General features: G+C 44.4%; 1 protein-coding gene across 5 annotated transcripts in view; it reads left to right on the top strand.

The window, feature by feature from the left end:
- WWP2 (WW domain containing E3 ubiquitin protein ligase 2) overlaps positions 1–21,322 on the top strand; it is a 145,481-nt gene that overhangs the window by 110,039 nt on the left and 14,120 nt on the right. For 3 of the 5 annotated variants that reach the window (XM_033434278.2, XM_049703977.1, XM_033434279.2), the window contains exons 9-11: positions 1,849–1,938; positions 14,378–14,552; positions 20,469–20,523. In XM_033434278.2, coding sequence (XP_033290169.1) covers positions 1,849–1,938; positions 14,378–14,552; positions 20,469–20,523 — 320 coding nt within the window. Of the gene's footprint in view, positions 1–1,848; positions 1,943–14,377; positions 14,553–20,468; positions 20,524–21,322 lie in introns of those variants that run through there. The other 2 variants (XM_049703979.1, XM_049703978.1) reach the window with 2 other exon arrangements.

The raw sequence follows: 21,322 nt of genomic DNA, 5'->3' as shown, positions 1-21,322 counted from the left end.
CCTCGATGGTGATGGCATGTGCCACTGTAAAGGATGAAGGCAGGACTGAATCAAGTAAAGATGAGCCTGCAGCTCATTGTGGACATTCAGTGGGTGATGGTTACCCCCTTCCCATCTTTGCCTTAGAAACCTTGTGTATACCTGTATCTGAATTAACCTCAGAGGGGCTTATCAATGCAGTCCGCTGATCAGACGTGAGAAATGGTATCGAATAAAGCTGATGTCTATTTGAGTAGACACACCAGGCTTAGTAACAGAAGTTAGGACATTTATTTCAGTGTACAGTCAACTCTGCTATAACATATGTGTTCCTAGAAACCACCACGCTATGCCAAATCATGCAGTAAAAACCACAGGGCTTACGGGGAAAAATGGATTAGGGGTGTAACAGTCAAAAATTTGTTAGTGACACAAATAGGAACCTAATAACGATGGTAGCATGGTTTTACACATGTTAAATGGCTGAGATCATAAGACTACAATACATATGGCACATTTCCATGAGAAGACCTGAAGTTTGCTTGTGGAAGCAGGTGTTGGAAAGGTTGGAGCTTGTGAGTGTTGTCATGAAGTGGTACAAAGAGGGTTTTCTGAAATCAGATGGGAGATGTAACACCAGATGTGGGTGAGTATGGTGTGTAACATGCAGTAAAGTGAGGTAGCCGGCAGATGAGTATGGGTTTTGTGTATTTCTACACGACTGGGTTTAGCTGGGGGGGAAGTCTTCTGTGTTCAACTAGTGTGTTTTGAAGGCCAATTCATGCAAAGCAAACCCAAAATTCATAGTACGTTCCCTTATGTATCAATCACATTGGCATAGATTTGTGTTTTTAAAACAAGCATTTCAGTAGGACTGTACTAGCTTCCTGGCAGAGGTCACCTTCCCCTAGGCAGTACCCAAAAGTAGAAGTAAATAAAATCAATGTAAAACATAAAGGCTAACGGGACCATTAACATCCTTCATAAAATGGTAATCATTTTATAAACATAAATCTTTGCATCCCGTATATGTAGGTTACTGTATTCTAGGGAAGTGGAGTTATTGTCAGATTGCATTGAATATGGGAATAACACGAGTGTGGGGACGGGTGGTCCTTGGCTGTATTTTGTAGTGATTTTGTCTTTGTCTTAACTCTTTGGATCATCTGCTACCTTGTTGTTCTGCCCTTAGCACAGATGAGCCACCCTCAGCACCCTGATCTCATAGTAACCCACACACAGACTGAGGGGTAGAGCAGGCAAATAAATAGCAGTATGCTATGTTTCTTGATTCATCCAGATCTCTTTTAAAGATCCTCTGTAAATGAATCTTGTATTTTAAAAAGAAATGTGATCATGAATATATATGATTCTAGGAGAACAGGGATAGTCATATAATTTGTGACTTTAGAAGGTAGTAGGCTACAAGCGCTGGAGGGTCCATGGATGAGCTTTAGAAGAGGTCCAGGAATCCCAGAAATTGCACACACATTTTTGTTGGTGAGTGCATTTTGGAAGTTTTCATCCATTCCTAAAGGGCTCTTTGATTCCAAAATGACCAAGAGACAGTGATTCACAAAAATCCATGGCAATGTAGATTCATATGGGTTGTTTAGGGAATTTAGCATGATCTATGGGTTATCTAGTACTTTGAATCCATAAAGGGGAACTGTTATAGTTTTTTCAGGAAGCAGACGTGGGTGCCACCATCAGTGACAACATGGAGCTTGTCTGACCAGCGGGTTGGTCTTGCATGTCGACTTTGATGTTACCTCTCACATTAGCCTAATAGTAGTGAATGACTCCTTTGAGCAAGGGCATATGACTTTCACCGGTGTGTCTTATGCCTCCCTTGACTTTATTTTGCAGATGGGAGCAGCGAGAGCTCCCCAACGGGCGTGTCTATTATGTTGACCACAATACCAAGACCACCACCTGGGAGCGGCCTCTTCCTCCAGGGTAAGGCTTGAACCAGTAAGACCCGAGGCTCTAGAACTGGCACCAAGAGTCCCCCATCAGCTTCTCCACCACTCACTGCCATGGCCATCTCTTTATTTTCCTCCACTCTCCTCCTTTCTCTCTTTATTTTCCCCTCCTCCGACAGTCATCCCCTTCTGCATTCTCTGCTCTCTCTTTCTACTTTCCCTTCTCCTACATGTGTTGTATTGGCCATGGGCTTTCTTAAGTGGTATTCAGAGCCCCCATGGATATTGGGTTCTGGAGGAAGGAGGGTTGGGGAGGCTTCTGGGGCCCTTGGTGTCTCACTGGCCTCAGTCATTTCACCTACAGAAATATCCTGTAGGGCCCGATTTTCAGTTTCTTTCTGCAGAGGTAGCAAAGTCCAGGGACATTTATCCTGGGTCCCTTGATTGCCTTTCCTACTCACTTACTTTAATTCTGCTCTCATTTCCTAGGACAGACTAGGAACATTTAGAGCATCTCTGGGGGAAAAAAGAGCACAAGGAAGCCAAGATAGAGAGGGTGTTGATGCATTTCATAGCGCCCTGTGTCCAACCAGCCCCTGGAGACAGTGTGCTTCTCGTTCAGCGGGCTTTGCGAGAACACAGCTAAGTTCTCCAAAACCAGAGGATGAGTGAGGCTTCCAAGTGAGGGAAGAGTGTCCAAGTTCAAGGAGAAGGGGTTTGGTTCCCTGTCTGCCAGGGACAGAAAGTTCTTTCCACATGCGTCTCCCAGTCCTGAGAGCTTTCAAAAGGGAATGCATTCTGCTCTCAGGAAAGAATCACCTCCCAGTAAAGCAGCCATGAAGGGCTCCTACATAGAACATGAACGCTGACTTCCCCCTCCGAAGCTTGCGGAGGGAGAGGAATTCAGAGGTGGGCGTATCGGGAGAACCCCCGTGCTCTGTTTTGTTCACCTGTCAGGCGTGTGCCGGGCAAATATCACCTCACTTTCCAGTCCTACAAGTTTCCACGGATTGGCTGCTTTTAGTTTCAGTTTTCCAGTAGAATGCTTTTGTGTTTTCCTTTTCTTCCTTACCGTTCTGGAAATCACACTCATAATCCGCCTCCTTAGTTCTCACTCTGTTTCTCCTTTTACTTTAAGTCCAGGGAACTTACCAAAGATAAACATCGACTTCTTAGAAAAAAATTAAAACATTTTATTATGGAAATTATAGAAATTTTCATGTTGAATTTTTCAAATATGTGGGACAAAGAATGCCCACACACTCAACACCTGGGTTCAATAATTATCAACTCATGGCCACTCTTGTTTCATCTATACCAGCGGTTGGCAAACTGTGGGCCTGTGGACAAAACCCAGCCTGCCACCTGTTTTGTAAATAAAGTTTTATTGGAACACAGCCCCTCTCATTTGTTTACTTATTGTCTATGGCTGCTTTTGTGCTCATTGGCCGAGTTGAGTAATTGTGATACAGACTGTAAAGCCTGCAAAGACTGAAATATTTACTTTTCGGCTCTTGGTAGAAAACATTTGCCACCTCCTGCTGTGTAATCCTCACTCACCCCTCCCCCACCCCTGTTCTAGATCATTTTGAAGCAGATCCCAGACATCGTATCATTTTATCCAAATTTCAGTACATATTTCTAAAAAGCGTTCTCTTATTAAAATTAAAAACACTATATTATTAACAGTATTTACCTACCACTATCAAACCCAGTGAGTAGTCAGATTTCTCCAGTTGTCTCACAAGTTAATCATCAACTTTTAACAGGACACATTGCACACTTGTACTTTGTGAATTTATAGCATGTATATATTTTTTTGTCTGTCTTTTTTGTTTTGAACTTTTGAATTTTATTTTGTATATTTTTTATACAGCAGGTTTTAGTTATCCATTTTATACATATTAGTGTATATATGTCAGTCCCAATCTCCCAATTCATCACACCACCACCACCACCACCACCACCACCACCACCACCACCACCACTTTCCCCCCTTGGTGTCCATACGTTTGTTCTCTACATCTGTGTCTCTATTTCTGCCCTGCAAACTGGTTCATCTGTACCATTTTTCTAGGTTCCACATATATACATTAATATGCGATATTTGTTTTTCTCTTTCTGACTTACTTCACTCTGTATGACAGTCTCTAGATCCATCCACATCGCTACAAATGACCCAATTTCGTTCCTTTTTATGGCTGAGTAATATTCTATTGTATATATGTACCACATCTTCTTGATCCTTTCGTCTGTCGATGGGCATTTAGGTTGCTTCCATGACCTGGCTATTGTAAATAGTGCTGCAATGAACATTGGGGTGCATGAGTCTTTTTGAATTATGGTTTTCTCTGGGTATATGCCCAGGAGTGGGATTGCAGGCTCATATGGTAATTCTGTTTTTCGTTTTTTAAGGAACCTCCATAGTGTTCTCCATAGTGGCTGTATCAATTTACATTCCCACCAACAGTGCAAGAGGGTTCCCTTTTCTCCACAACCTCTCCAGCATTTGTTGTTTGTAGATTTTCGGATGATGCCCGTTCTAACTGGTGTGAGGTGATACCTCGTTGTAGTTTTAATTTGCATTTCTCTAATGATTAGTGATGTTGAGCATCTTTTCCTGTGTTTATGGGCATCTGTATGTCTTCTTTAGAGAAATGTCTGTTTAGGTCTTCTGTGCATTTTTTGATTTGGTTGTTTGTTTTTTTAATATTGAGCTGCATGAGCTGTTTATATATTTTGGAGATTAATCCTTTGTCCGTTGATTCATTTGCAAATATTTTCTCCCATTCTGAGGGTTGTCTTTTCATCTTGTTTGTAGTTTCCTTTGCTTTGAAAAAGCTTTTAAATTTCACTAGGTCCCATTTGTTAATTTTTTATTTTTATTTCCATTACTCTAGGAGGTGGATCAAAAAAAATCTTGCTGTGATTTATGTCAAAGGGTGTTTGTTCTTCCTATGTTTTCCTCTAAGAGTTTTATAGTGTCTGGTCTTAAATTTAGGTCTCTAATCCATTTTGAGTTTATTTTTGTGTATGGTGTTAGGGCGTGTTCTAATTTCATTCGTTTACGTGTAGCTGTCCAGTTTTCCCAGCACCACTTATTGAAGAGACTGTCTTTTCTCCATTGTATATCCTTGCCTCCTTTGTCATAGATTAGTTGACCATAGGTGCGTGGGTTTATCTCTGGGTTTTCTGTCCTATTCCATTGATCTGTATTTCTGTTTTTGTGCCAGTACCGTGTTGTCTTGATTACTGTAGCTTTGTAATATAGTCTGAAGTCAGGGCATCTGGTTCCTCCAGCTCCGTTTTTTTCCCTCAAGACTGCTTTGGCAATTCGGGGTCTTTTGTGTCTCCATACAAATTTTAAGATTTTTTGTTCTAGTTCTGTAAAAATAGCCACTGGTAATTTGATAGGGATTGCATTGAATCTGTAGATTGCTTTGGGTAGTATAGTCATTTTCACAATATTGATTCTTCCAATCCAAATCCATCTGCAAACAGTGACAATTTTACCTCTTCTTTTCCAATTTGTATTCCCTTTATTTCTTTTTCTTCTCTGATTGCCATGGCTAGGACTTCCAAAACTATGTTGAATAATAGTGGCGAGAGTGGACATCCTTGTCTTGTTCCTGATCTTAGAGGAAATGCTTTCAGTTTTTCACCATTGGGAATGATGTTTGCTGTGGGTTTGTCGTATATGGCCTTTATTATGTTGAGGTAGTTTCCCTCTATGCCCACTTTCTGGAGAGTTTTTATCATAAATGGGTGTTGAATTTTGTCAGAAGCTTTTTCTGCATCTATTGAGATAATCATATGGTTTTTCTGCTTCAATTTGTTAATATGGTGTATCACATTGATTGATTTGTGTATATTGAAGAAACCTTGCATCTGTGGGATAAATCCCACTTGATCATGGTGTATGATCCTTTTAATGTGCTGTTGGAATCTGTTTGGTAGTATTTTGTTGAGGACTTTTGCATCTATATTCACCAGTGATATTGGCCTGTAATTTTCTTTTTTTGTAATACCTTTGTCTGGTTTTGGTATCAGGGTGATGATGGCCTCATATAATGAGTTTGGGATTGTTCCTTCTTCTGCAATATTTTGAGAAGGATGGGTGTTAGCTCTTCTCTAAATGTTTGGTAGAATTCACCTGTGAAGCCATCTGGTCCTGGACTTTTGTTTGTTGGAAGATTTTTAATCACAGTTTCAATTTCATTACTTGTGATTGGTCTGTTCATATTTTCTATTTCTTCCTGGTTCAGTCTTGGAAGCTTATACTTTTCTAAGAATTTGTCCATTTCTCCAGGTTGTCCATTTTACTGGCATAGTGTTGCTTGTAGTAGTCTCTTAGGATGCTTTGTATTTCTGCGGTGTCTGTTGTAACTTCTCCTTTTTCACTTCTAATTTTATGATTTGATTCCTCTCCCTCTTTTTCTTGATAAGTCTGGCTAAAGGTTTATCAATCTTCTCAAAGAACCAGCTTTTAGTTTTATTGATATTTGCTATTGTTTTCTTCGTTTCCTTTTCACTTATTTCTGCTCTGATCTTTATGATTTCTTTCCTTCTACTAACTTTGGGTTTTGTTTGTTCTTCTTTCTCTAGTTCCTTTAGGTGTAAGGTTAGATTGTTTATTTGAGATTTTTCTTGTTTCTTGAGGTAGGCTCGTATTGCTATAAACTTCCCTCTTAGAACTGCTTTTGCTGCATCCCATAGGTTTTGGATCATCGTGTTTTTGTTGTAATTTGTCTCTAGGTATTTTTGATTTCCTCTTTCATTTCTTCAGTGATCTCTTGGTTATTTAGTAATGTATTGTTTAGCCTCCATGTGTTTGTGTTTTTTACATTGTTTTCCCTGTAATTGATTTCTAATCTCATAGTGAGCATTGTGGTCGGAAAAGATGGTTGATATGATTTCAATTTTCTTAAATTTACTGAGGCTTGATTTGTGACCCAAGATGTGATGTCTCCTGGAGAATGTTCCATGTGCACTTGAGAAGAAAGTGTAATCTGCTGTTTTTGGATGGAATGTCCTATAAATATCAATTAAATCTATCTGGTCTATTGTGTCATTTAAAGCTTGTGTTTCCTTATTAATTTTCTGTCTGGATGATCTCTCCATTGGTGTAAGTGAGGTGTTAAAATCCCCCACTATTATTGTGTTGCTGTCAATTTCCTCTTTTATAGCTGTTAGCAGTTGCCTTATGTATTGAGATGCTCCTATGTTGGGTGCATATATATTTATAATTGTTATATCTTCTTCTTGGATTGGTCCCTTGATCATTACGTAGTGTCCTTCCTTGTCTCTTGTAACATTCTTTATTTTAAAGTCTATTTTATCTGATATGAGTATTGCTACTCCAGCTTTCTTTTGATTTCCATTCGCATGGAATATCTTTTTCCATCCCCTCAGTTTCAGTCTGTATGTGTCCCTAGGTCTGAAGTGGGTCTCTTGTAGACAGCATATATATGGGTCTTGTATTTGTATCCATTCAGCGAGCCTGTGTCTTTTGTTTGGAGCACTTAATCCATTCATATTTAAGGTAATTATTGATATGTATGTCCCTATTACCATTTTCTTAACTGTTATGGGTTTGTTTTTGTAGGTCCTTTTCTTTTCTTGTGTTTCCCACTTAGAGAAGTTCCTTTAGCATTTGTTGTAGAGCTGGGTTGGTGGTGCTGAATTCTCTTAGCTTTTGCTTGTCTGTAAAGCTTTTGATTTCTCCATTGAATCTGAATGAGATCCTTACTGGGTAGAGTAATCTTGGCTGCAGGTTCTTCCCTTTCATCACTTTAAATGTATCGTGCCACTCCCTTCTGGATTGTAGAGTTTCTGCTGAGAGATCAGCTGTTAACCTTATGGGAGTTCCCTTGAATGTTATTTGTCATTTTTCCCTTGTTGCTTTCAGTAATTTTTCTTTGTCTTTAATTTTTGTCAGTTTGATTACTATGTGTCTTGGTGTGTTTCTCCTTCGATTTATCCTGCCTGGGACTCCCTGCACTTCCTGGACTTGGGTGGGTATTACTTTTCCCATGTTAGGGAAGTTTTTGACTATAATCTCTTCAAATATTTTCTTGGGTCCTTTCTCTCTCTCTTCTCCTTCTGGGACCCCTATAATGTGAATGTTGGTGTGTTTAATGTTGTCCCAGAGGTTATCTTAGGCTGTCTTCATTTCTTTTCATTCCTTTTTTCTTTATTCTGTGCCACGGCAGTGAATTCCACCATTCTGTCTTCCAGGTGACTTGTCTGTTCTTCTGCCTCAGTTATTCTGCTATTGATTCCTTCTAGTATAGTTTTCATTTCAGTTATTGTATTGTTCATCTCTGTTTGTTTGTTCTTTAATTCTTCTAGGTGTTTGTTCTTTAATTCTTCTAGGTCTTTGTTAAACATTTCTTGCATCTTCTCGATCTTTGCCTCCATTCTTTTCCCGAGGTCCTGGATCATCTTCACTATCATTATTCTGAATTCTTTTTCTGGAAGGTTGCCTATCTCCACTTCATTTAATTGTTTTTCTGGGGTTTTATCTTGTTCCTTCATCTGGTATATAGTCCTCCGCCTTTTCATTTTGTCTCTATTTCTGTGAATGTGGTTTTCCTTCCACAGCCTGCAGAATTGTAGTTCTTCTTGCTTCTGCTGTCTGCCCTCTGGTGGATGAGGCTATCTAAGAGGCTTGTGCAAGCTTCTTGATGGGCAGGACTGGTGGTGGGTAGAGCTGGGTGTTGCTCTGGTGGGCAGAGCTCAGTAAAACTTTAGTCCGCTTGTCTGCTGATGGGTGGGGCTGAGTTCCCTCCCTGTTGGTTGGTTGGCCTGAGGCGACCCAGCACTGGAGTCTACAGGCTCTTTGGTTGGGCTAATGGCGGACTCTGGGAGGGCTCACTCCAAGGAGTACTTCCCAGAACTTCTGCTGCCAGTGTCCCTGTCCCCACGGTGAGCCACAGCCACCCCCCGCCTCTGCAGGAGACCCTCCAACACCAGCAGATAGGTCTGGTTCAGTCTCCTATGGGGTCACTGCTCCTTCCCCTGGGTCCTGATGCACATACTACTTTGTGTGTGCCCCCCAAGAGTGGAGTCTCTGTTTCCCCCAGTCCTGTCGAAGTCCTGCAGTCAAATCCCGCTAGCCTTCAAAGTCTGATTCTCTAGGAATTCCACCTGTTGTCAGACCCCCAGATTGGGAAGCCTGACATGGGGCTCAGAACCTTCACTCCAGTGGGTGGACTTCTGTGGTATAATTGTTCTCCAGTCTGTGAGTCACCCACCCAGCAGTTATGGGACTTGATTTTATTGTGATTGCGCCCCTCCTACTATCTCATTGCGGCTTCTCCTTTGTCTTTGGATGTGGGGTATCCTTTTTGGTGAGTTCCAGTGTCTTTCTGTAGATGATTGTTCAGCAGTTAGTTGTGATTCCAGTGCTCTCGCAAGAGGGAGTGAGCGCACGTTCTTCTGCTCCGCCATCTTGAACCAATCTCCCTATGACACATATATTTAAAAGTGGTGGTAACTCTGTAAGTGTGCTGGTTGCTTGCCTCTTAACCTCTCTGGTCTATAAGTTATTTAGACCTTGACCTGGTGAACATTTGAATGGAATCTAAATGAAGATATTTAATGGTATCTTCTAAGAATGGCTGAGGATTTACTGTTCTTTAAATATTGAGGTGGAATACTAGAACCAGCTTTCTTATTTTCAGGATAGTTTTAATGTTTTATTGTGAGGTGGCTCAGCTCTGCACCCCCTGTAGCCTATGAGTTCTTCCTGAGTTTTAGGCCCAGACCTTGAAGCCCCTGGCACTTAGTTTTGCTATGTAATACGGAACCCAGAGAGAACAGAATGCTCAAGCTTTCATTGCTAATTAATGGGAGAAGTTCCACCCTGGGGAAGTATTACCATGGTGAGAGCAACCTTGAAACTATAGATGGAGCCATTATATCAGCAGACCTAGACATCCAGGAGCGAGATTGAACCAAAGGATTCAGTTTATCATGGCCATCCCCTTCTGTCCCACCCATGGGACACTTGTATGAAGACCAGTCGTTTTATCCAGGAGAAAAAAGTATTGGACCTGGTAGTTAAGGATGAATGCAGTAATTTGCTGTTTAGTCGTTCTTAGGTGGTTCTCAAACTTGAGGTGAGCAGGGAGAGTGATCACCATAGAGCATGGTATTGGGGAGGCCTCACAGGGGGCTTAGACTTGGTCTTTAGGAAAGGCTGAGGGGTGGACTTCAGTGAGAAGAGGAAGGTGATCCAGGTTGGGAGAACAGTGTGAATGTAGAAGCTGTGTTTAGGGAATGATGCATGGAGCAGTTTTGCTGGAGTGGAGGGTTTGTGTGAAACAAAGATGCCCCAAGTGTGTACAGCAAGGCCCCTGGGTTTGGTGCAGATGCCCCCTGGAACCAAACAACATGAAAGGGCTGACCTGGCCTCCAACCACTGCTCTGTTTTTGTAGATTGTGATTCTGTGTAAGATTTTACCTGCAACCAAGGGTGTGATTATGCTGCTTAGAAGTTTGAAATTCACCAGTGCAGAGGACTTCTAGTTAAACATATGGATCGAACATGTGTTTATTTCCATTCCTTCCTGAAAACCCACTAAAATAGCAATAAAGGTTATAAAAAAGTATAATGATAAAGGAATGGGAGAGGAGAAAAAGCATATGGGAGATTGTAATCAGAGTTTAGTTGCTGATGGATAAATGGCAGAGTTGCGAAAGCTGAAACCCAAGCTTCCGGTGTGGGGTTTCCACCCGGAAGGCAGCCAATTTGCACCATGGAGCCCTGGAAGGCCTCAGCGATCAGAAACATATGGGGTGTGTGTGTGAATGTGTATGTGTATGTGTATGTGTAATGAGACAAAAAACTTGGAAGTTTAAAATTTGTGCAGGGAGCAGCTAGATTTCTAGTTGTCAGCCATCGCTCCCAACCCTCTGCCATGTGTATGTGTGCACACACAGACATGCACACACACACATGTTCACATACACACACATGAGTACTGCTAGTGTAAGAAGTTCCTGGGAGAGTAGAACCAGTGTGGAGAACACAGCCATAGCCGAAGGCAGAGGTGAACTCAGGAAAAAAGGATTAAGTGAGGATGCTGTCTCCAGGGTAAAGACAGGAAGGTTTTTTTTGCTGGGGAAAGTGACCAGTCTAAGGGAAGAAAACTATAGATTGTGATATTTGGGGATCTTCTAGTGAAACAGCTGAGTGAATCCAGAAATCAACTTTTAGACATTTTAACACTCAGGTGTGAGGGTTGATATAAAGGTATCTTCAGACATTCAGGGTTTCAAAAAATTAACTTTGATGCATCCTTTCTCAGAAACTCCTAGACAATTTCTTCTACCAGACAGGAGGAAACAGAGAAAGAAGTCCTGAGATGCAGGACACAGGAGACTCTGTTCAGGGGCCAAGAGGAGGGTGAGGGAAGATGACTCAGGGCAGGAATGTAGGGCAGGCAGGCCTGGAGGACAGCTGTCCACGCTGGACAAAGGGTGCCTGGAGAAATGAGGCCCAGAGTTAAGTGATCCTGGGAGGCCACCAGCCCTGTCAGAATCTGGGGGTGAATTTGTGATAGGTCCTTGAAAACCAAGCAGAATAAAACACGCAGTTCTTAACTCTAGAGAAACAGAAAAAAGGTGTACAAGTAAGCAAATGTATGTATAGTATTCTACAAAGTCATAATCCAAACTCTGAATATTGAGTTAATGTTGGTTTTCTAAATTGGGAGGATGGGGGAGGAGAGAGCCTTGTGTGTGTTGGGGGGTGGAGTACAAGAACTAAATCCTCAGCTTTGCTAGTGGAAAGTCCATAAGTCATATCTAATTTGGCAGAACTCAAGAAATTATGGAGTAAGCATTTATTTAGAAGTACGACTGTCAATAGAAGAAGCAGTCAAGAGCTGAAAGTAGTTGTTGCCTCTGGGGAGCAGAAATCAGCAGTGGGGAGAAGGAGGGCGGGAGACACTGCTTTTCATTGTATCTCCTGTAGTACTGTTTGTGTTTCAAACCATAGATACATGATTCCTTTGCTAACAAATAAAAATCACTGGTTGGGAGAATTTATGAGAAAGGTGGGAAGGTTCCAGATTATTGTGAGCCTTGCATACTGATTCAAGGTTTTGACTCGAGCCTGACATAAGGAGTTGGTCTGCTGGGGTTACCCTGATGGCGGTTTATTGGCTGGATTGGATAAGGAGATTAGTTCAGAGACAGTTGGACGTAGAAATGGAAAGTCCAGGGCAGGGAGACGAAATAAACAGAAGCCCTCGGGCTGAGTGGCTTACTGACATCTGTAGGAAAGGAAGAGTCGGGAATGATGGTGTTGTTTTATCCCTGGGAGGAGGACTGATGCAGGGAGGACGGGGAAAGGCTCAGGTTTGGGGCGAGAGGGATGGTGTTTAGTGGAATCCAAAGTGGCAGCAGGTCAGGACGGCAAGGCAGTCCAGCAAGCGGAATTCAGACGCAGTCTGTGAACAGGGACTGGGAAATACTTGAGGAGAAGCCATTTTTAGGGAGGCTTTGAGTTTGCAAGAATTGTTGAAGAGGTGGCAACAAAAGTCAGCTAGGAGGCTAACCCTGAAAGCTGAGGAAAGTATCAGACCAAAGCGCCATAGTCATGTGGATAAGATCAGAATTCAGAGATGGTATGACAAGGTAGTTAGGGAACAAAGACCCTCCAACACTTTGGAATCGTACAGTGTAATCCATTTTGGGTTCCTTTTGCATTGGGTTAACCTCGTTTTCTTCAGTGGTATCTCTCTCTTATTTTTTTAAAACTCCTTTTCTCCCCCTTCCCCTTTCAAATTTATAATGGAAAATTCAGGCATACAGCAAATTTGAGAGAATAGCAATGAATCCCTTGTAACCATTGCCTGGTTCTAACAGTTAATATTTTGTTTTCTCTGATCTTCCCACTTTTCAGGGGAGGGGACCAATGAATTGTAAAGCAAATCCCAGTCATCATATCCTTGGATCCATAAATACATCACATACACCTCTAACAGATGAGTGTTTTGTTTTAAACATAACCAAAATGCCATTATCCCACCCAACACAATTAACAATATTTCCTTACTTATGTCATGCGCAGTCTGTGTTGCGTTTTCCCAGTTGTCTTAAAAATGTTTTCACGCTTGATTTGTTTGAATCAGATCCAAACTCAAGATCAACACATTACTTTTGGCTGATCTCATAAGTCTCTCTTATTCTATAAGTTCCCCCACCCTTTCTTGTTTTTTTCTGGCTCTTTATTTGTTGAAGATCCTGGGCATCTGTCTTGTAGAATTTCTCACATTCTGGATGTGGCTGATTGTGACTCCTGGTGTTGTGTTACATGTTCCTTTATTCCTTATCTTTCCTGGTAAACTGGTCATTAGATAATGGAGGCTTAATTAGATTCAGATTCATTTTTGAAAATTGAAATATAATTTACACACAGTGAGATAAACAGATCTTAGTTATACAGTTCACTGAGCTTTGACAAATGCATACACTTATGTAACTCACACTCCATCAAAATGTAAAATATTTCTATCACCCTGCGGAGTTCCCTTTCTTACTTTCTTTTGATCACTTCTTCCATGTGTATGTGGAAATCAAGTTATACCTACCAAGCACAGCTGAAGATTTTTACTCTCTGCTCTAGCCCTGCCTTGCCCATGGATATTTTAGGGCCAACTTTGGAAAGATTGCTTCCTCAACAAAAGATAATGTGGAGAGTCCTGCTGTCATTTGCACCAACTCTTCTTCTCGTGGTCATGCAACGTATTTTCACTGGCACCTTATATCAGGATAATTTCAGTTTCAAGGAACAAAAATTGGGATCCAAATTGGCTTGAATAATGAAGAGAATTCACTGCCTCATGTAACTAAAAATTCTAGATGTAGATCCTGGTTTCAAGTGAACCATGATCCAGTGGCTCAGCAGTATCCCCGAGACTGGCTTTTTTTCCCCATTTTTCTGCTCTGCCATCTACTGGGTCAACTTCATATTGTGTTTGGGTCCAAGATGGCAGCCAGTCCCAGGACTGCATACTTTCTCAGTCATACCCAGCAAAGAAGAGAGACTATAGTCTTCCCACCATAACTAGCAAAAGCCGTGAGATTCATCCTGATGGGCTCAGCATAGGTCACTTGCCCACTTCTGGTCCAGTCAACACTTCAACTCCAGGGTTGGGAGTACAGTCAGGTGCCCCAGAGCCACTTGGATCTCTGACATGGAAATCAGGAGCTGTTGGTAAAGAGGGATGGGTTGCTGGTGGGGGCAACCACAGATGTCTGCTAGGAGCATCTAAGCCCTAGAAGCCGCCGTGACTGGAGCCCACCTGGCTGTGCCTTCCCGGAGGAGCCAAACTCCTGTGCCAGACCCCACACCAGACCCTTCCGCACCCTCCTCCTTGCCAGCCATCCTGAGATTTCTCTAGCATTTGAGCGGAGGGGTGAGGCGGTCACTATATTCATTCTGAGCTTGATGTTTGCAGCTGGGAGAAACGCACAGACCCCCGAGGCAGGTTCTACTACGTGGACCACAACACTCGGACCACCACCTGGCAGCGCCCCACGGCCGAGTACGTGCGGAGCTATGAGCAGTGGCAGTCCCAGCGCAACCAGCTCCAGGGCGCCATGCAGCACTTCAGCCAAAGATTCCTCTACCAGGTGAGCGGCCGGGGGCCAGCCACGAGGGAGGGGAGCCTCCCAGCGGCCACGCACATTCTCCGTCGACCTGTTTGGCGAGCAGGGAAAATGGTGGCTAGAAATGTCAGTGCTCTGACACTGGAGGTTTTACTCATCACAGTGAAATTCCTCAAACTCCAGTGTTTCTAACTTAGTGACTCAATGTCCACCTTCTGTGTTTATGGACTCAGTATGTGTATCTGAAATTGAATTCCCCCATCTTTCTTCCAGATGGCCCATAAAGCCTAAAATGTTGTGGCCCTTTACAGAAAAAGTGTACTGACCCCCGGTCTAGATCAGCCTCCTTCTATCTGATTCCTGATTTTCCTCTGTCCTTCCCACCCGAATGATTAAGGCAGCCTTGGAATTGTCTCTCTGCTTCATTCTCTCTCCTCCAATCTGTACTGCCTGTTTCTAGCAGAGCAGTCTTCAAATATCACTGTCATTTTGTCACTTTTTTTTTTCTTTTTAACTTTTTGGCCGTGCCACGCAGCTGTGGGATCTTAGTTTCCGAACCAGGGATCAAACCTGGGTCCCCTGCAGTGGAAGCTCGGAGTCCTAACCACAGGACCACCAGGGAATTCCCCGTTTTGTCACTTTAAAAAAAAATCACTGTGGAAGATTTAAGGAATGGGGCTTTGCTCTACATTGTTAATCACTGGCTCAAAACCTTCTGTGGTCATTACCTACAGAATAACATTTAAACCTTCTAGTCCTGAAGTCAGAGTGTTGTGGTCCCAAATTAACTGTCTAATGGTCTCCCATACTGGGTCCCTTTAGGAACCTTCCTTCCTGGGTCTCTGTCTCATTAGAGCCCCTACCAGCAGCCTGGTGCTTGGTGGGGAGCCCAGCCACACAGCTTCTTTGGCAGAGAGAAGTGGTATTCCCAAGTGGGAACTCTGATTACATTTTCTCAGAGGCCCTTGAACATGAAGCTTTGTTCCCCCTGCAGTGGAACCTGCACAGGGTGTGGTATATCGGAAGTTGGAAACTTTTTGAGCTGGTCTAGGACATCACCACGTTTAACTCACATTGTTTCTATTTGAAATGAACTTTAACCCCACAACCCATTTCTAAATGCTCAGAAAACCTGTAATTCCAGTTAATAACATTCATCATCAGCTTTGCCATCATTTCCAGCTCTTTCTCTGCTCACCCAAAGCAGGAGCTACCCCATCAACCAGAAGGCATGGTGGCATTGGCCTTGGCTGGCTTGTTCCTTCTTCTGTCTGTGGGGGCGATTGCTCATCATATAGTGTTTCCTTAGTATGGATGAGCAGAAAGTCTGGTGTTTGTCACATTAAGTTGCCTCCAAGGTCAGCTATGATGCCTGGCCACAACCCGTGCCCAGTGGTCTACCTGGTGCAGCACTGCTGGGCATCTGACCTCCCACTCCACAGCCCCCTTTATACATGCCGGGCATCCGGTTCTGGCATGTTTCAAAATTGGATGGAATCTGGTCCTTCTCTGCATTTCAGAAATTATTCCGTTTGAGCTGGGCCCCAAAGACTTTCCCTGCCATTTTCTTGGATGCAAAACTGGAAAGGTCTGGGCATCTTTGTCCTTTGACTTAGAGACAAGGACGCCTTTTAGGAGTCTCACATGGTTTTGTCTCCCTGCTTACCCGACTTCTTAAATTAAAAAAGAAAACTCCATTGAAGGACTCTTTTTTTTCCCCTACCCTCCCATGCACTGTGTAGGTTCTGTCAGTTGACCCAGATGTTTGGTGTGTGAAAGGGAAGATTCTGGAGCTCATGTCTGCTCGGTCTTTTGGAGCCTTCATTCCTCTCTCCTGCCTCTCTCATTTTAGCAACATCATTCCAGGCCTGTAGAGGTAGAACTTTGACTTGGAGTGTCCCCTAAAAGTAAAAATTCAGCGCTTAAAAGAAAATGTTCTCTCTGAGTCCTCTAACATGGTTTTCTCAGCTTGGCTGGGGATCCAGGAGGGTTCTGGATGGAGGTGCTGGTTCCCTTTTGTTCCTGAAACAAGACCCATATTGAAAAACGTGGTAGGAATCTTTTTTGGGTCAGCTTTCAATGTCTCTCAGTTGATTCCCCTCCCCTCTGGGTTTGGTTTACCCCTCTTGTTTGCTATGGTGCCATGTCCTGGTTACAAGTAAGAAGAGTCGCTTTCATAGAGTTCTTTTGGGGTTTGGCCTTGGCCCAGGGTTTGACTCGGAAGACTTAAGAGCTGATACCATACCATTGGCTTCCCCTCCCCCTCCTGCTGCTGCTGCTGGGCTGAAACCAGGCCCTTGTTCTTCTTTGCTGCCTGCAGAGAACACGAAATACAGTTCAATATGGGAAATCAAGGGAATCCCAGATGGCAGTCTCCTGCATTCCTTCCTGCCTCAATGCATACCTTTTTCGGGGGGGCCTCGCTGTTATCATCCCCTTATCTCTGACAAGTTTCCCTCTCCTGACGCCCCAGTGTGCCGTTGTTACTCGTGATCATCGTGCACATACTTGCGCTTGGCCACTGCAGTTTCGATTTGCCCTCTGTTTTGTGGTCCTGCTGCGGTCCACCGAGCATGCCCAGCCCAGTCGAGTGCATCTTGTAATTGCGACGGGACTCTGCTCGCAGCCTACTACTGTTTCTGTGGCGACTCCTCCGCCACTCCTGCCTGATCCTCCCCTGATAATCAAAGGTGTAGCCAGTGTTGGCAAGACTGAAGCAAATCATCCTGCAGCTCCTAACGTATGGACGCCCAAGTGCTTTATCCAGAAACAGACAACTTGTTTCTTGCTCTGCAAAGAGCCCCTTGGATCAAATTCTCAAGCACCTGGGTTTTGTCCTGTGCCCAGTGGGTGCATCCTTAAAAACAACAACAACAAAAAAGGAGCCTGCCTTCCACACTGTAACCTCTTTGCCCTTCCCAGAGCTTGTCTTGCCCTCGGCTGTGTTTGCTAGACATTCTTTATTTCTGAGTTTGTATCTTAAAATATTACTGGAACTAAATGCTTTTAGTCCCTAAGGGACTTGAACTCACGTGAGCCCTCTGGCTCATGGCCTGCACCCCAGTTCTTCCAGCCCAGGGACGGTTACCAGGAAAATTATTCAACAGCATTCCTTTCTCTTCTTAATAATAAAGGAAACTGTCTTGTCTCTTAGAATCACCTGCACATCCCAGGATCTCTTCTCTGACCGCAGTCCCCTCCCCCGCCATACCCCTTTCTCTGTGCTTTTCCAGCCATGCTCCAGGTAACACTTGGGATCTCTCATTTCAGGGGAAGGTGTGGCAGGAGAGAAGGGGCAGTTGGTTGGCTCACTGGAGATGTGGGGTTTTTGGGTTTTGGTTTTCTGGCCAGGATATATAGCTTTGAATTTTTTGTGTCTTCTTGGCTTCTGTTCACTTCCTTTAAATATTTTTCAAGTTGTACTATATACATTAGGGAAGAAATATCCAAAATACTCAAGTGCTTTGCTTTAACTGTAAGAGGTAAAATGATTATGAGCGTCAGCTTCCACTGACCCATTTCATGTGTCGCTCGTGTTTATCAGTCTCTGGTCTCTCACCCTTCCTGTCCGCCTCCTCTTCTCTCCGCCTCTAGGGATGAGAATGAGAGGATACCAAAGACATTTTTCAAAAAACCACCTTCATGAAAGAGAGCCAACACTGTGTGAACATTTAATTTCTGACATTAAAAAAAAAAAAGGCAAAGATTAAGAAAGGGGCCGTTAAACATTTTTTGTTTCTAGTTCAGTGCAGGTCACGAAGCCTGTCAGAAAAAAGACCTTTTGGTGTGTTGATTTGTAGAGTCAGGCAAGAGATGACTGTAAGCCCGCTGAAGCCCTGTTGGTACCAGTTGGGAGCTAATTTCCCAGCAGAGCTGCTGAATGCTTTGCAGATCATCCACTTACTCTGGTGGGGGAGAAAAAAGGCCTGAATCAGCCAAAACAATTGCACCAAATGCTGCTGCTTTTAATTTCTTAGAATGACCTTTTCTGTAGCCCTTCCCTTTTGCAAGGACACTGGTCCAGCTCAACGTCACCCGCCGCCTCCTACTTGGCTTCATTGTCTAAAGCGCGTGCATGTTTCACAAGGTAGTTCCTTCCCTTCTGTTGCTGCGTGTTTTTTGTACCCACTGTTCTTGTTATGTATTAACTACGAAAAAGGTGGAGGAGCTTGGGTTTTATGACATGCCAACTCCCCTCACCTCGCCTCTCCTCCACACACATACCATAATAACCACCGTGAATTGGGGAAGTTTTCTTTCAGCAGCCCTCAGACAAATCGGAACAGTGGTGGGGGTCGTAAGCACACCCTCGAGGCTGAGGGCAACATTCCCTAAATCCAGGACAGCCCGGCTTCCCGCACCTTCGAGCAGTTTCACTCTGCCTGGTTAGGAGGCCCTCTGCTGGAAGGGGGCTCCGTCCCATCAAGGAACCTATGGTTTCAAGACTGAAATGTCTTTGTTGGAACTTGCTTTGGAAGAGTCACTTGTAGCTGCCACCTCAGAAAGAAAGTTTCTCTGTCCTTTCAGCGGGGGGTGGAGGGAGGGCCGTGGAAGGGGGTTCGTTGGCAGTTGAGTTCTACCAATGTTTTCTCAAGCCGAGACTGAGCTCCATTCATCCTCCTGCCCGTGTGTGTGGCTCCACCGCCCCCAGACGGGGCCCACCAGGCAGCCCGAAGTCTGCATTGAGAACTTGATCCCCCTCATGTAACAATTAAATTTTAGTAAGTGAAATAAAAATGCTTTGGCACAAAAAAAAAAAAAGAAAGAAAAAAAGGAAAAAAAAGGAGAGAGAAAAAGCAAGCCAGCGGGGAACAATACTTGTTTTATTTCAGTGTGAAGAGTCTTTGACAGCACCCCCATTCCCCGCAGGCTATGAGAACTCTTGGGCCACTGCAGCCCTGCCCCAGGGACCCCGCAGCAGAGTGAGGCTGGGGGTGGAGGTTCTAATGTAAACAGTGACCCTGAAGGCCCGGAGTCAGCTCCCCCTTCTTTCTCCTGTCTCCCCTTCTCTCTCTCCCTCTCTGTCTCTGTCTCTCTGTCTCTCTGTCTCTCTCTGCCTCTGTCTCTGTCTCTCTGTCTCTGTCTCTCTCTGTCTCTGTCTGTCTGTCTCTCTCTGTCTCTGTCTCTCTCTGTCTCTCTGTCTCTGTCTCTCTCTGCTTCTGTCTCTCTCTGTCTCTGTCTCTCTCTCTGTCTTTGTCTCTCTCTCTGTGTCTCTCTCTCATCATCTCGCCCCCAGCCCCACCTCCCCAGACAGACGCACACAGAACACTGAACAACTTCAGGTTCAGGCCGGAGGAGAAGAAAGGTGCTTTGTGAAGGGAAGCAAAACATTCCTGGGGGAGGTGAGGGGCCCGGGGCCTGAATGGCCCTCAGTCTGCCGCACACCGCTGCTCCCTCTCCCCGCGCCCAGGAGGGAGGAGGGCCCAGCCCCCAGCCAGGAAGCTCTGGGCGTGGGCAGGGTTTGTGGGAATGATTTCATTGGAAAGGCCTGCGATATTTTTTCCCCTCCCGTGTGTGGTTCTTGGAGAAAGTTGGAGGTGGTGGTGATTTCAGCCGCCTTGGCCGCCTTGAGCAGTAGCCGAGCGGCTGACGCACCGGCCGGCCGCGCTTTGCCGGGCAGCCCCGCTCCGGGCTCCCGGCCTGGCCTGGGGGCGTCCTGGCCCACCTTCCTCTGCACACCTCTCCCTCCCCCTCGCTCCATCCTCTCCACAACCCGTCTGGGCCCTCAGCGTGCAGGGTTCTTTTTTGGTTTTTCTTCTTCTTTGAAGACTTTCGAGAGGAGCAGATGCCACCTAAGTCCCCACCGTATACTCAGCAAAGTGCTAAAATGTGGAAACCAGTCCTTGGCATTTTTATTTTTATCGATTGATTTATTTTTAAGCAGTGGCCTTTTTTTTTTTTTTTTAAACTTCTGTGTTCTGCTGTGTTTCTTGTGTTTAGTCTTCGAGTGCTTCCACTGACCATGACCCACTGGGCCCCCTCCCTCCTGGCTGGGGTAAGTACTGAATTCTCCTTCTGTGCTGATGCTTTGTTGTGCTCTGTCCTCTTTCCCTGCACATCTTTTCACTTCCCTGCCTCGGTTCCCCGTTTCTATTCTCTCCAGCACACCCTCTGGGGATACCCAGCTGGAGCAGTTGCAGGTGATGGAGCTGGAAGGTTGGGAAAGAAACTGAGTTCCCCTGCACCCCTATAGCACTCACCTGCCACAGCTGCAGGGGGGTGACCCTATGAGAGAAATCCCCCAGCAGCCTTGGGACTGTTGGGTTGTGGTGCTGACTTTCAAGGTGTCTCCTCAAGAATCCATCCTATTTGATGAAGGCATTTTGACACTGGCTGATTCCCAGATGCATTTGTTTCAGGTCCGTGGCTGTCTGCTTAGACACCTTACCAGACCTTTCTTTGCAGCTGAGATGTTGGAGGACTTCAGCCTGATTTTGACCTCAGCCGCCTTTTTATTTATGATAACGGCTGTGAAAGGGGCCAGAGGGAAACAGATAAGAGAGTTGAGTGAGGGCTGGTGATGTTATGGAAGTGCACTGTTGCTAGTTAATAATGTCGTACTGGATTCTCCTTGTCACTGGAGAACTCCAAGTCCTTGGTGTGATTTGCCAATAATGAGTTAGAGGGATGCACAGCCATGACTTGGTGAGACGGTGTGCCTTATGGCTATTCTGGGAAGGAGTGGCCATGCACAAAGGGGTCATGAGAGATGGCAGGACCCAGTGCATTCTGCAGCTCCGAGCTGGGTCAGGGTTTTGTTCAGCGTGTACGACAGGAGTCCCTGAGAGCTGAAG

Source organism: Orcinus orca, chromosome 20, assembly GCF_937001465.1.
Source record: "Orcinus orca chromosome 20, mOrcOrc1.1, whole genome shotgun sequence".
NCBI classification, from domain to species: Eukaryota; Metazoa; Chordata; class Mammalia; order Artiodactyla; family Delphinidae; genus Orcinus; species Orcinus orca.
This window is presented reverse-complemented; position numbering and strand designations above follow the sequence as displayed.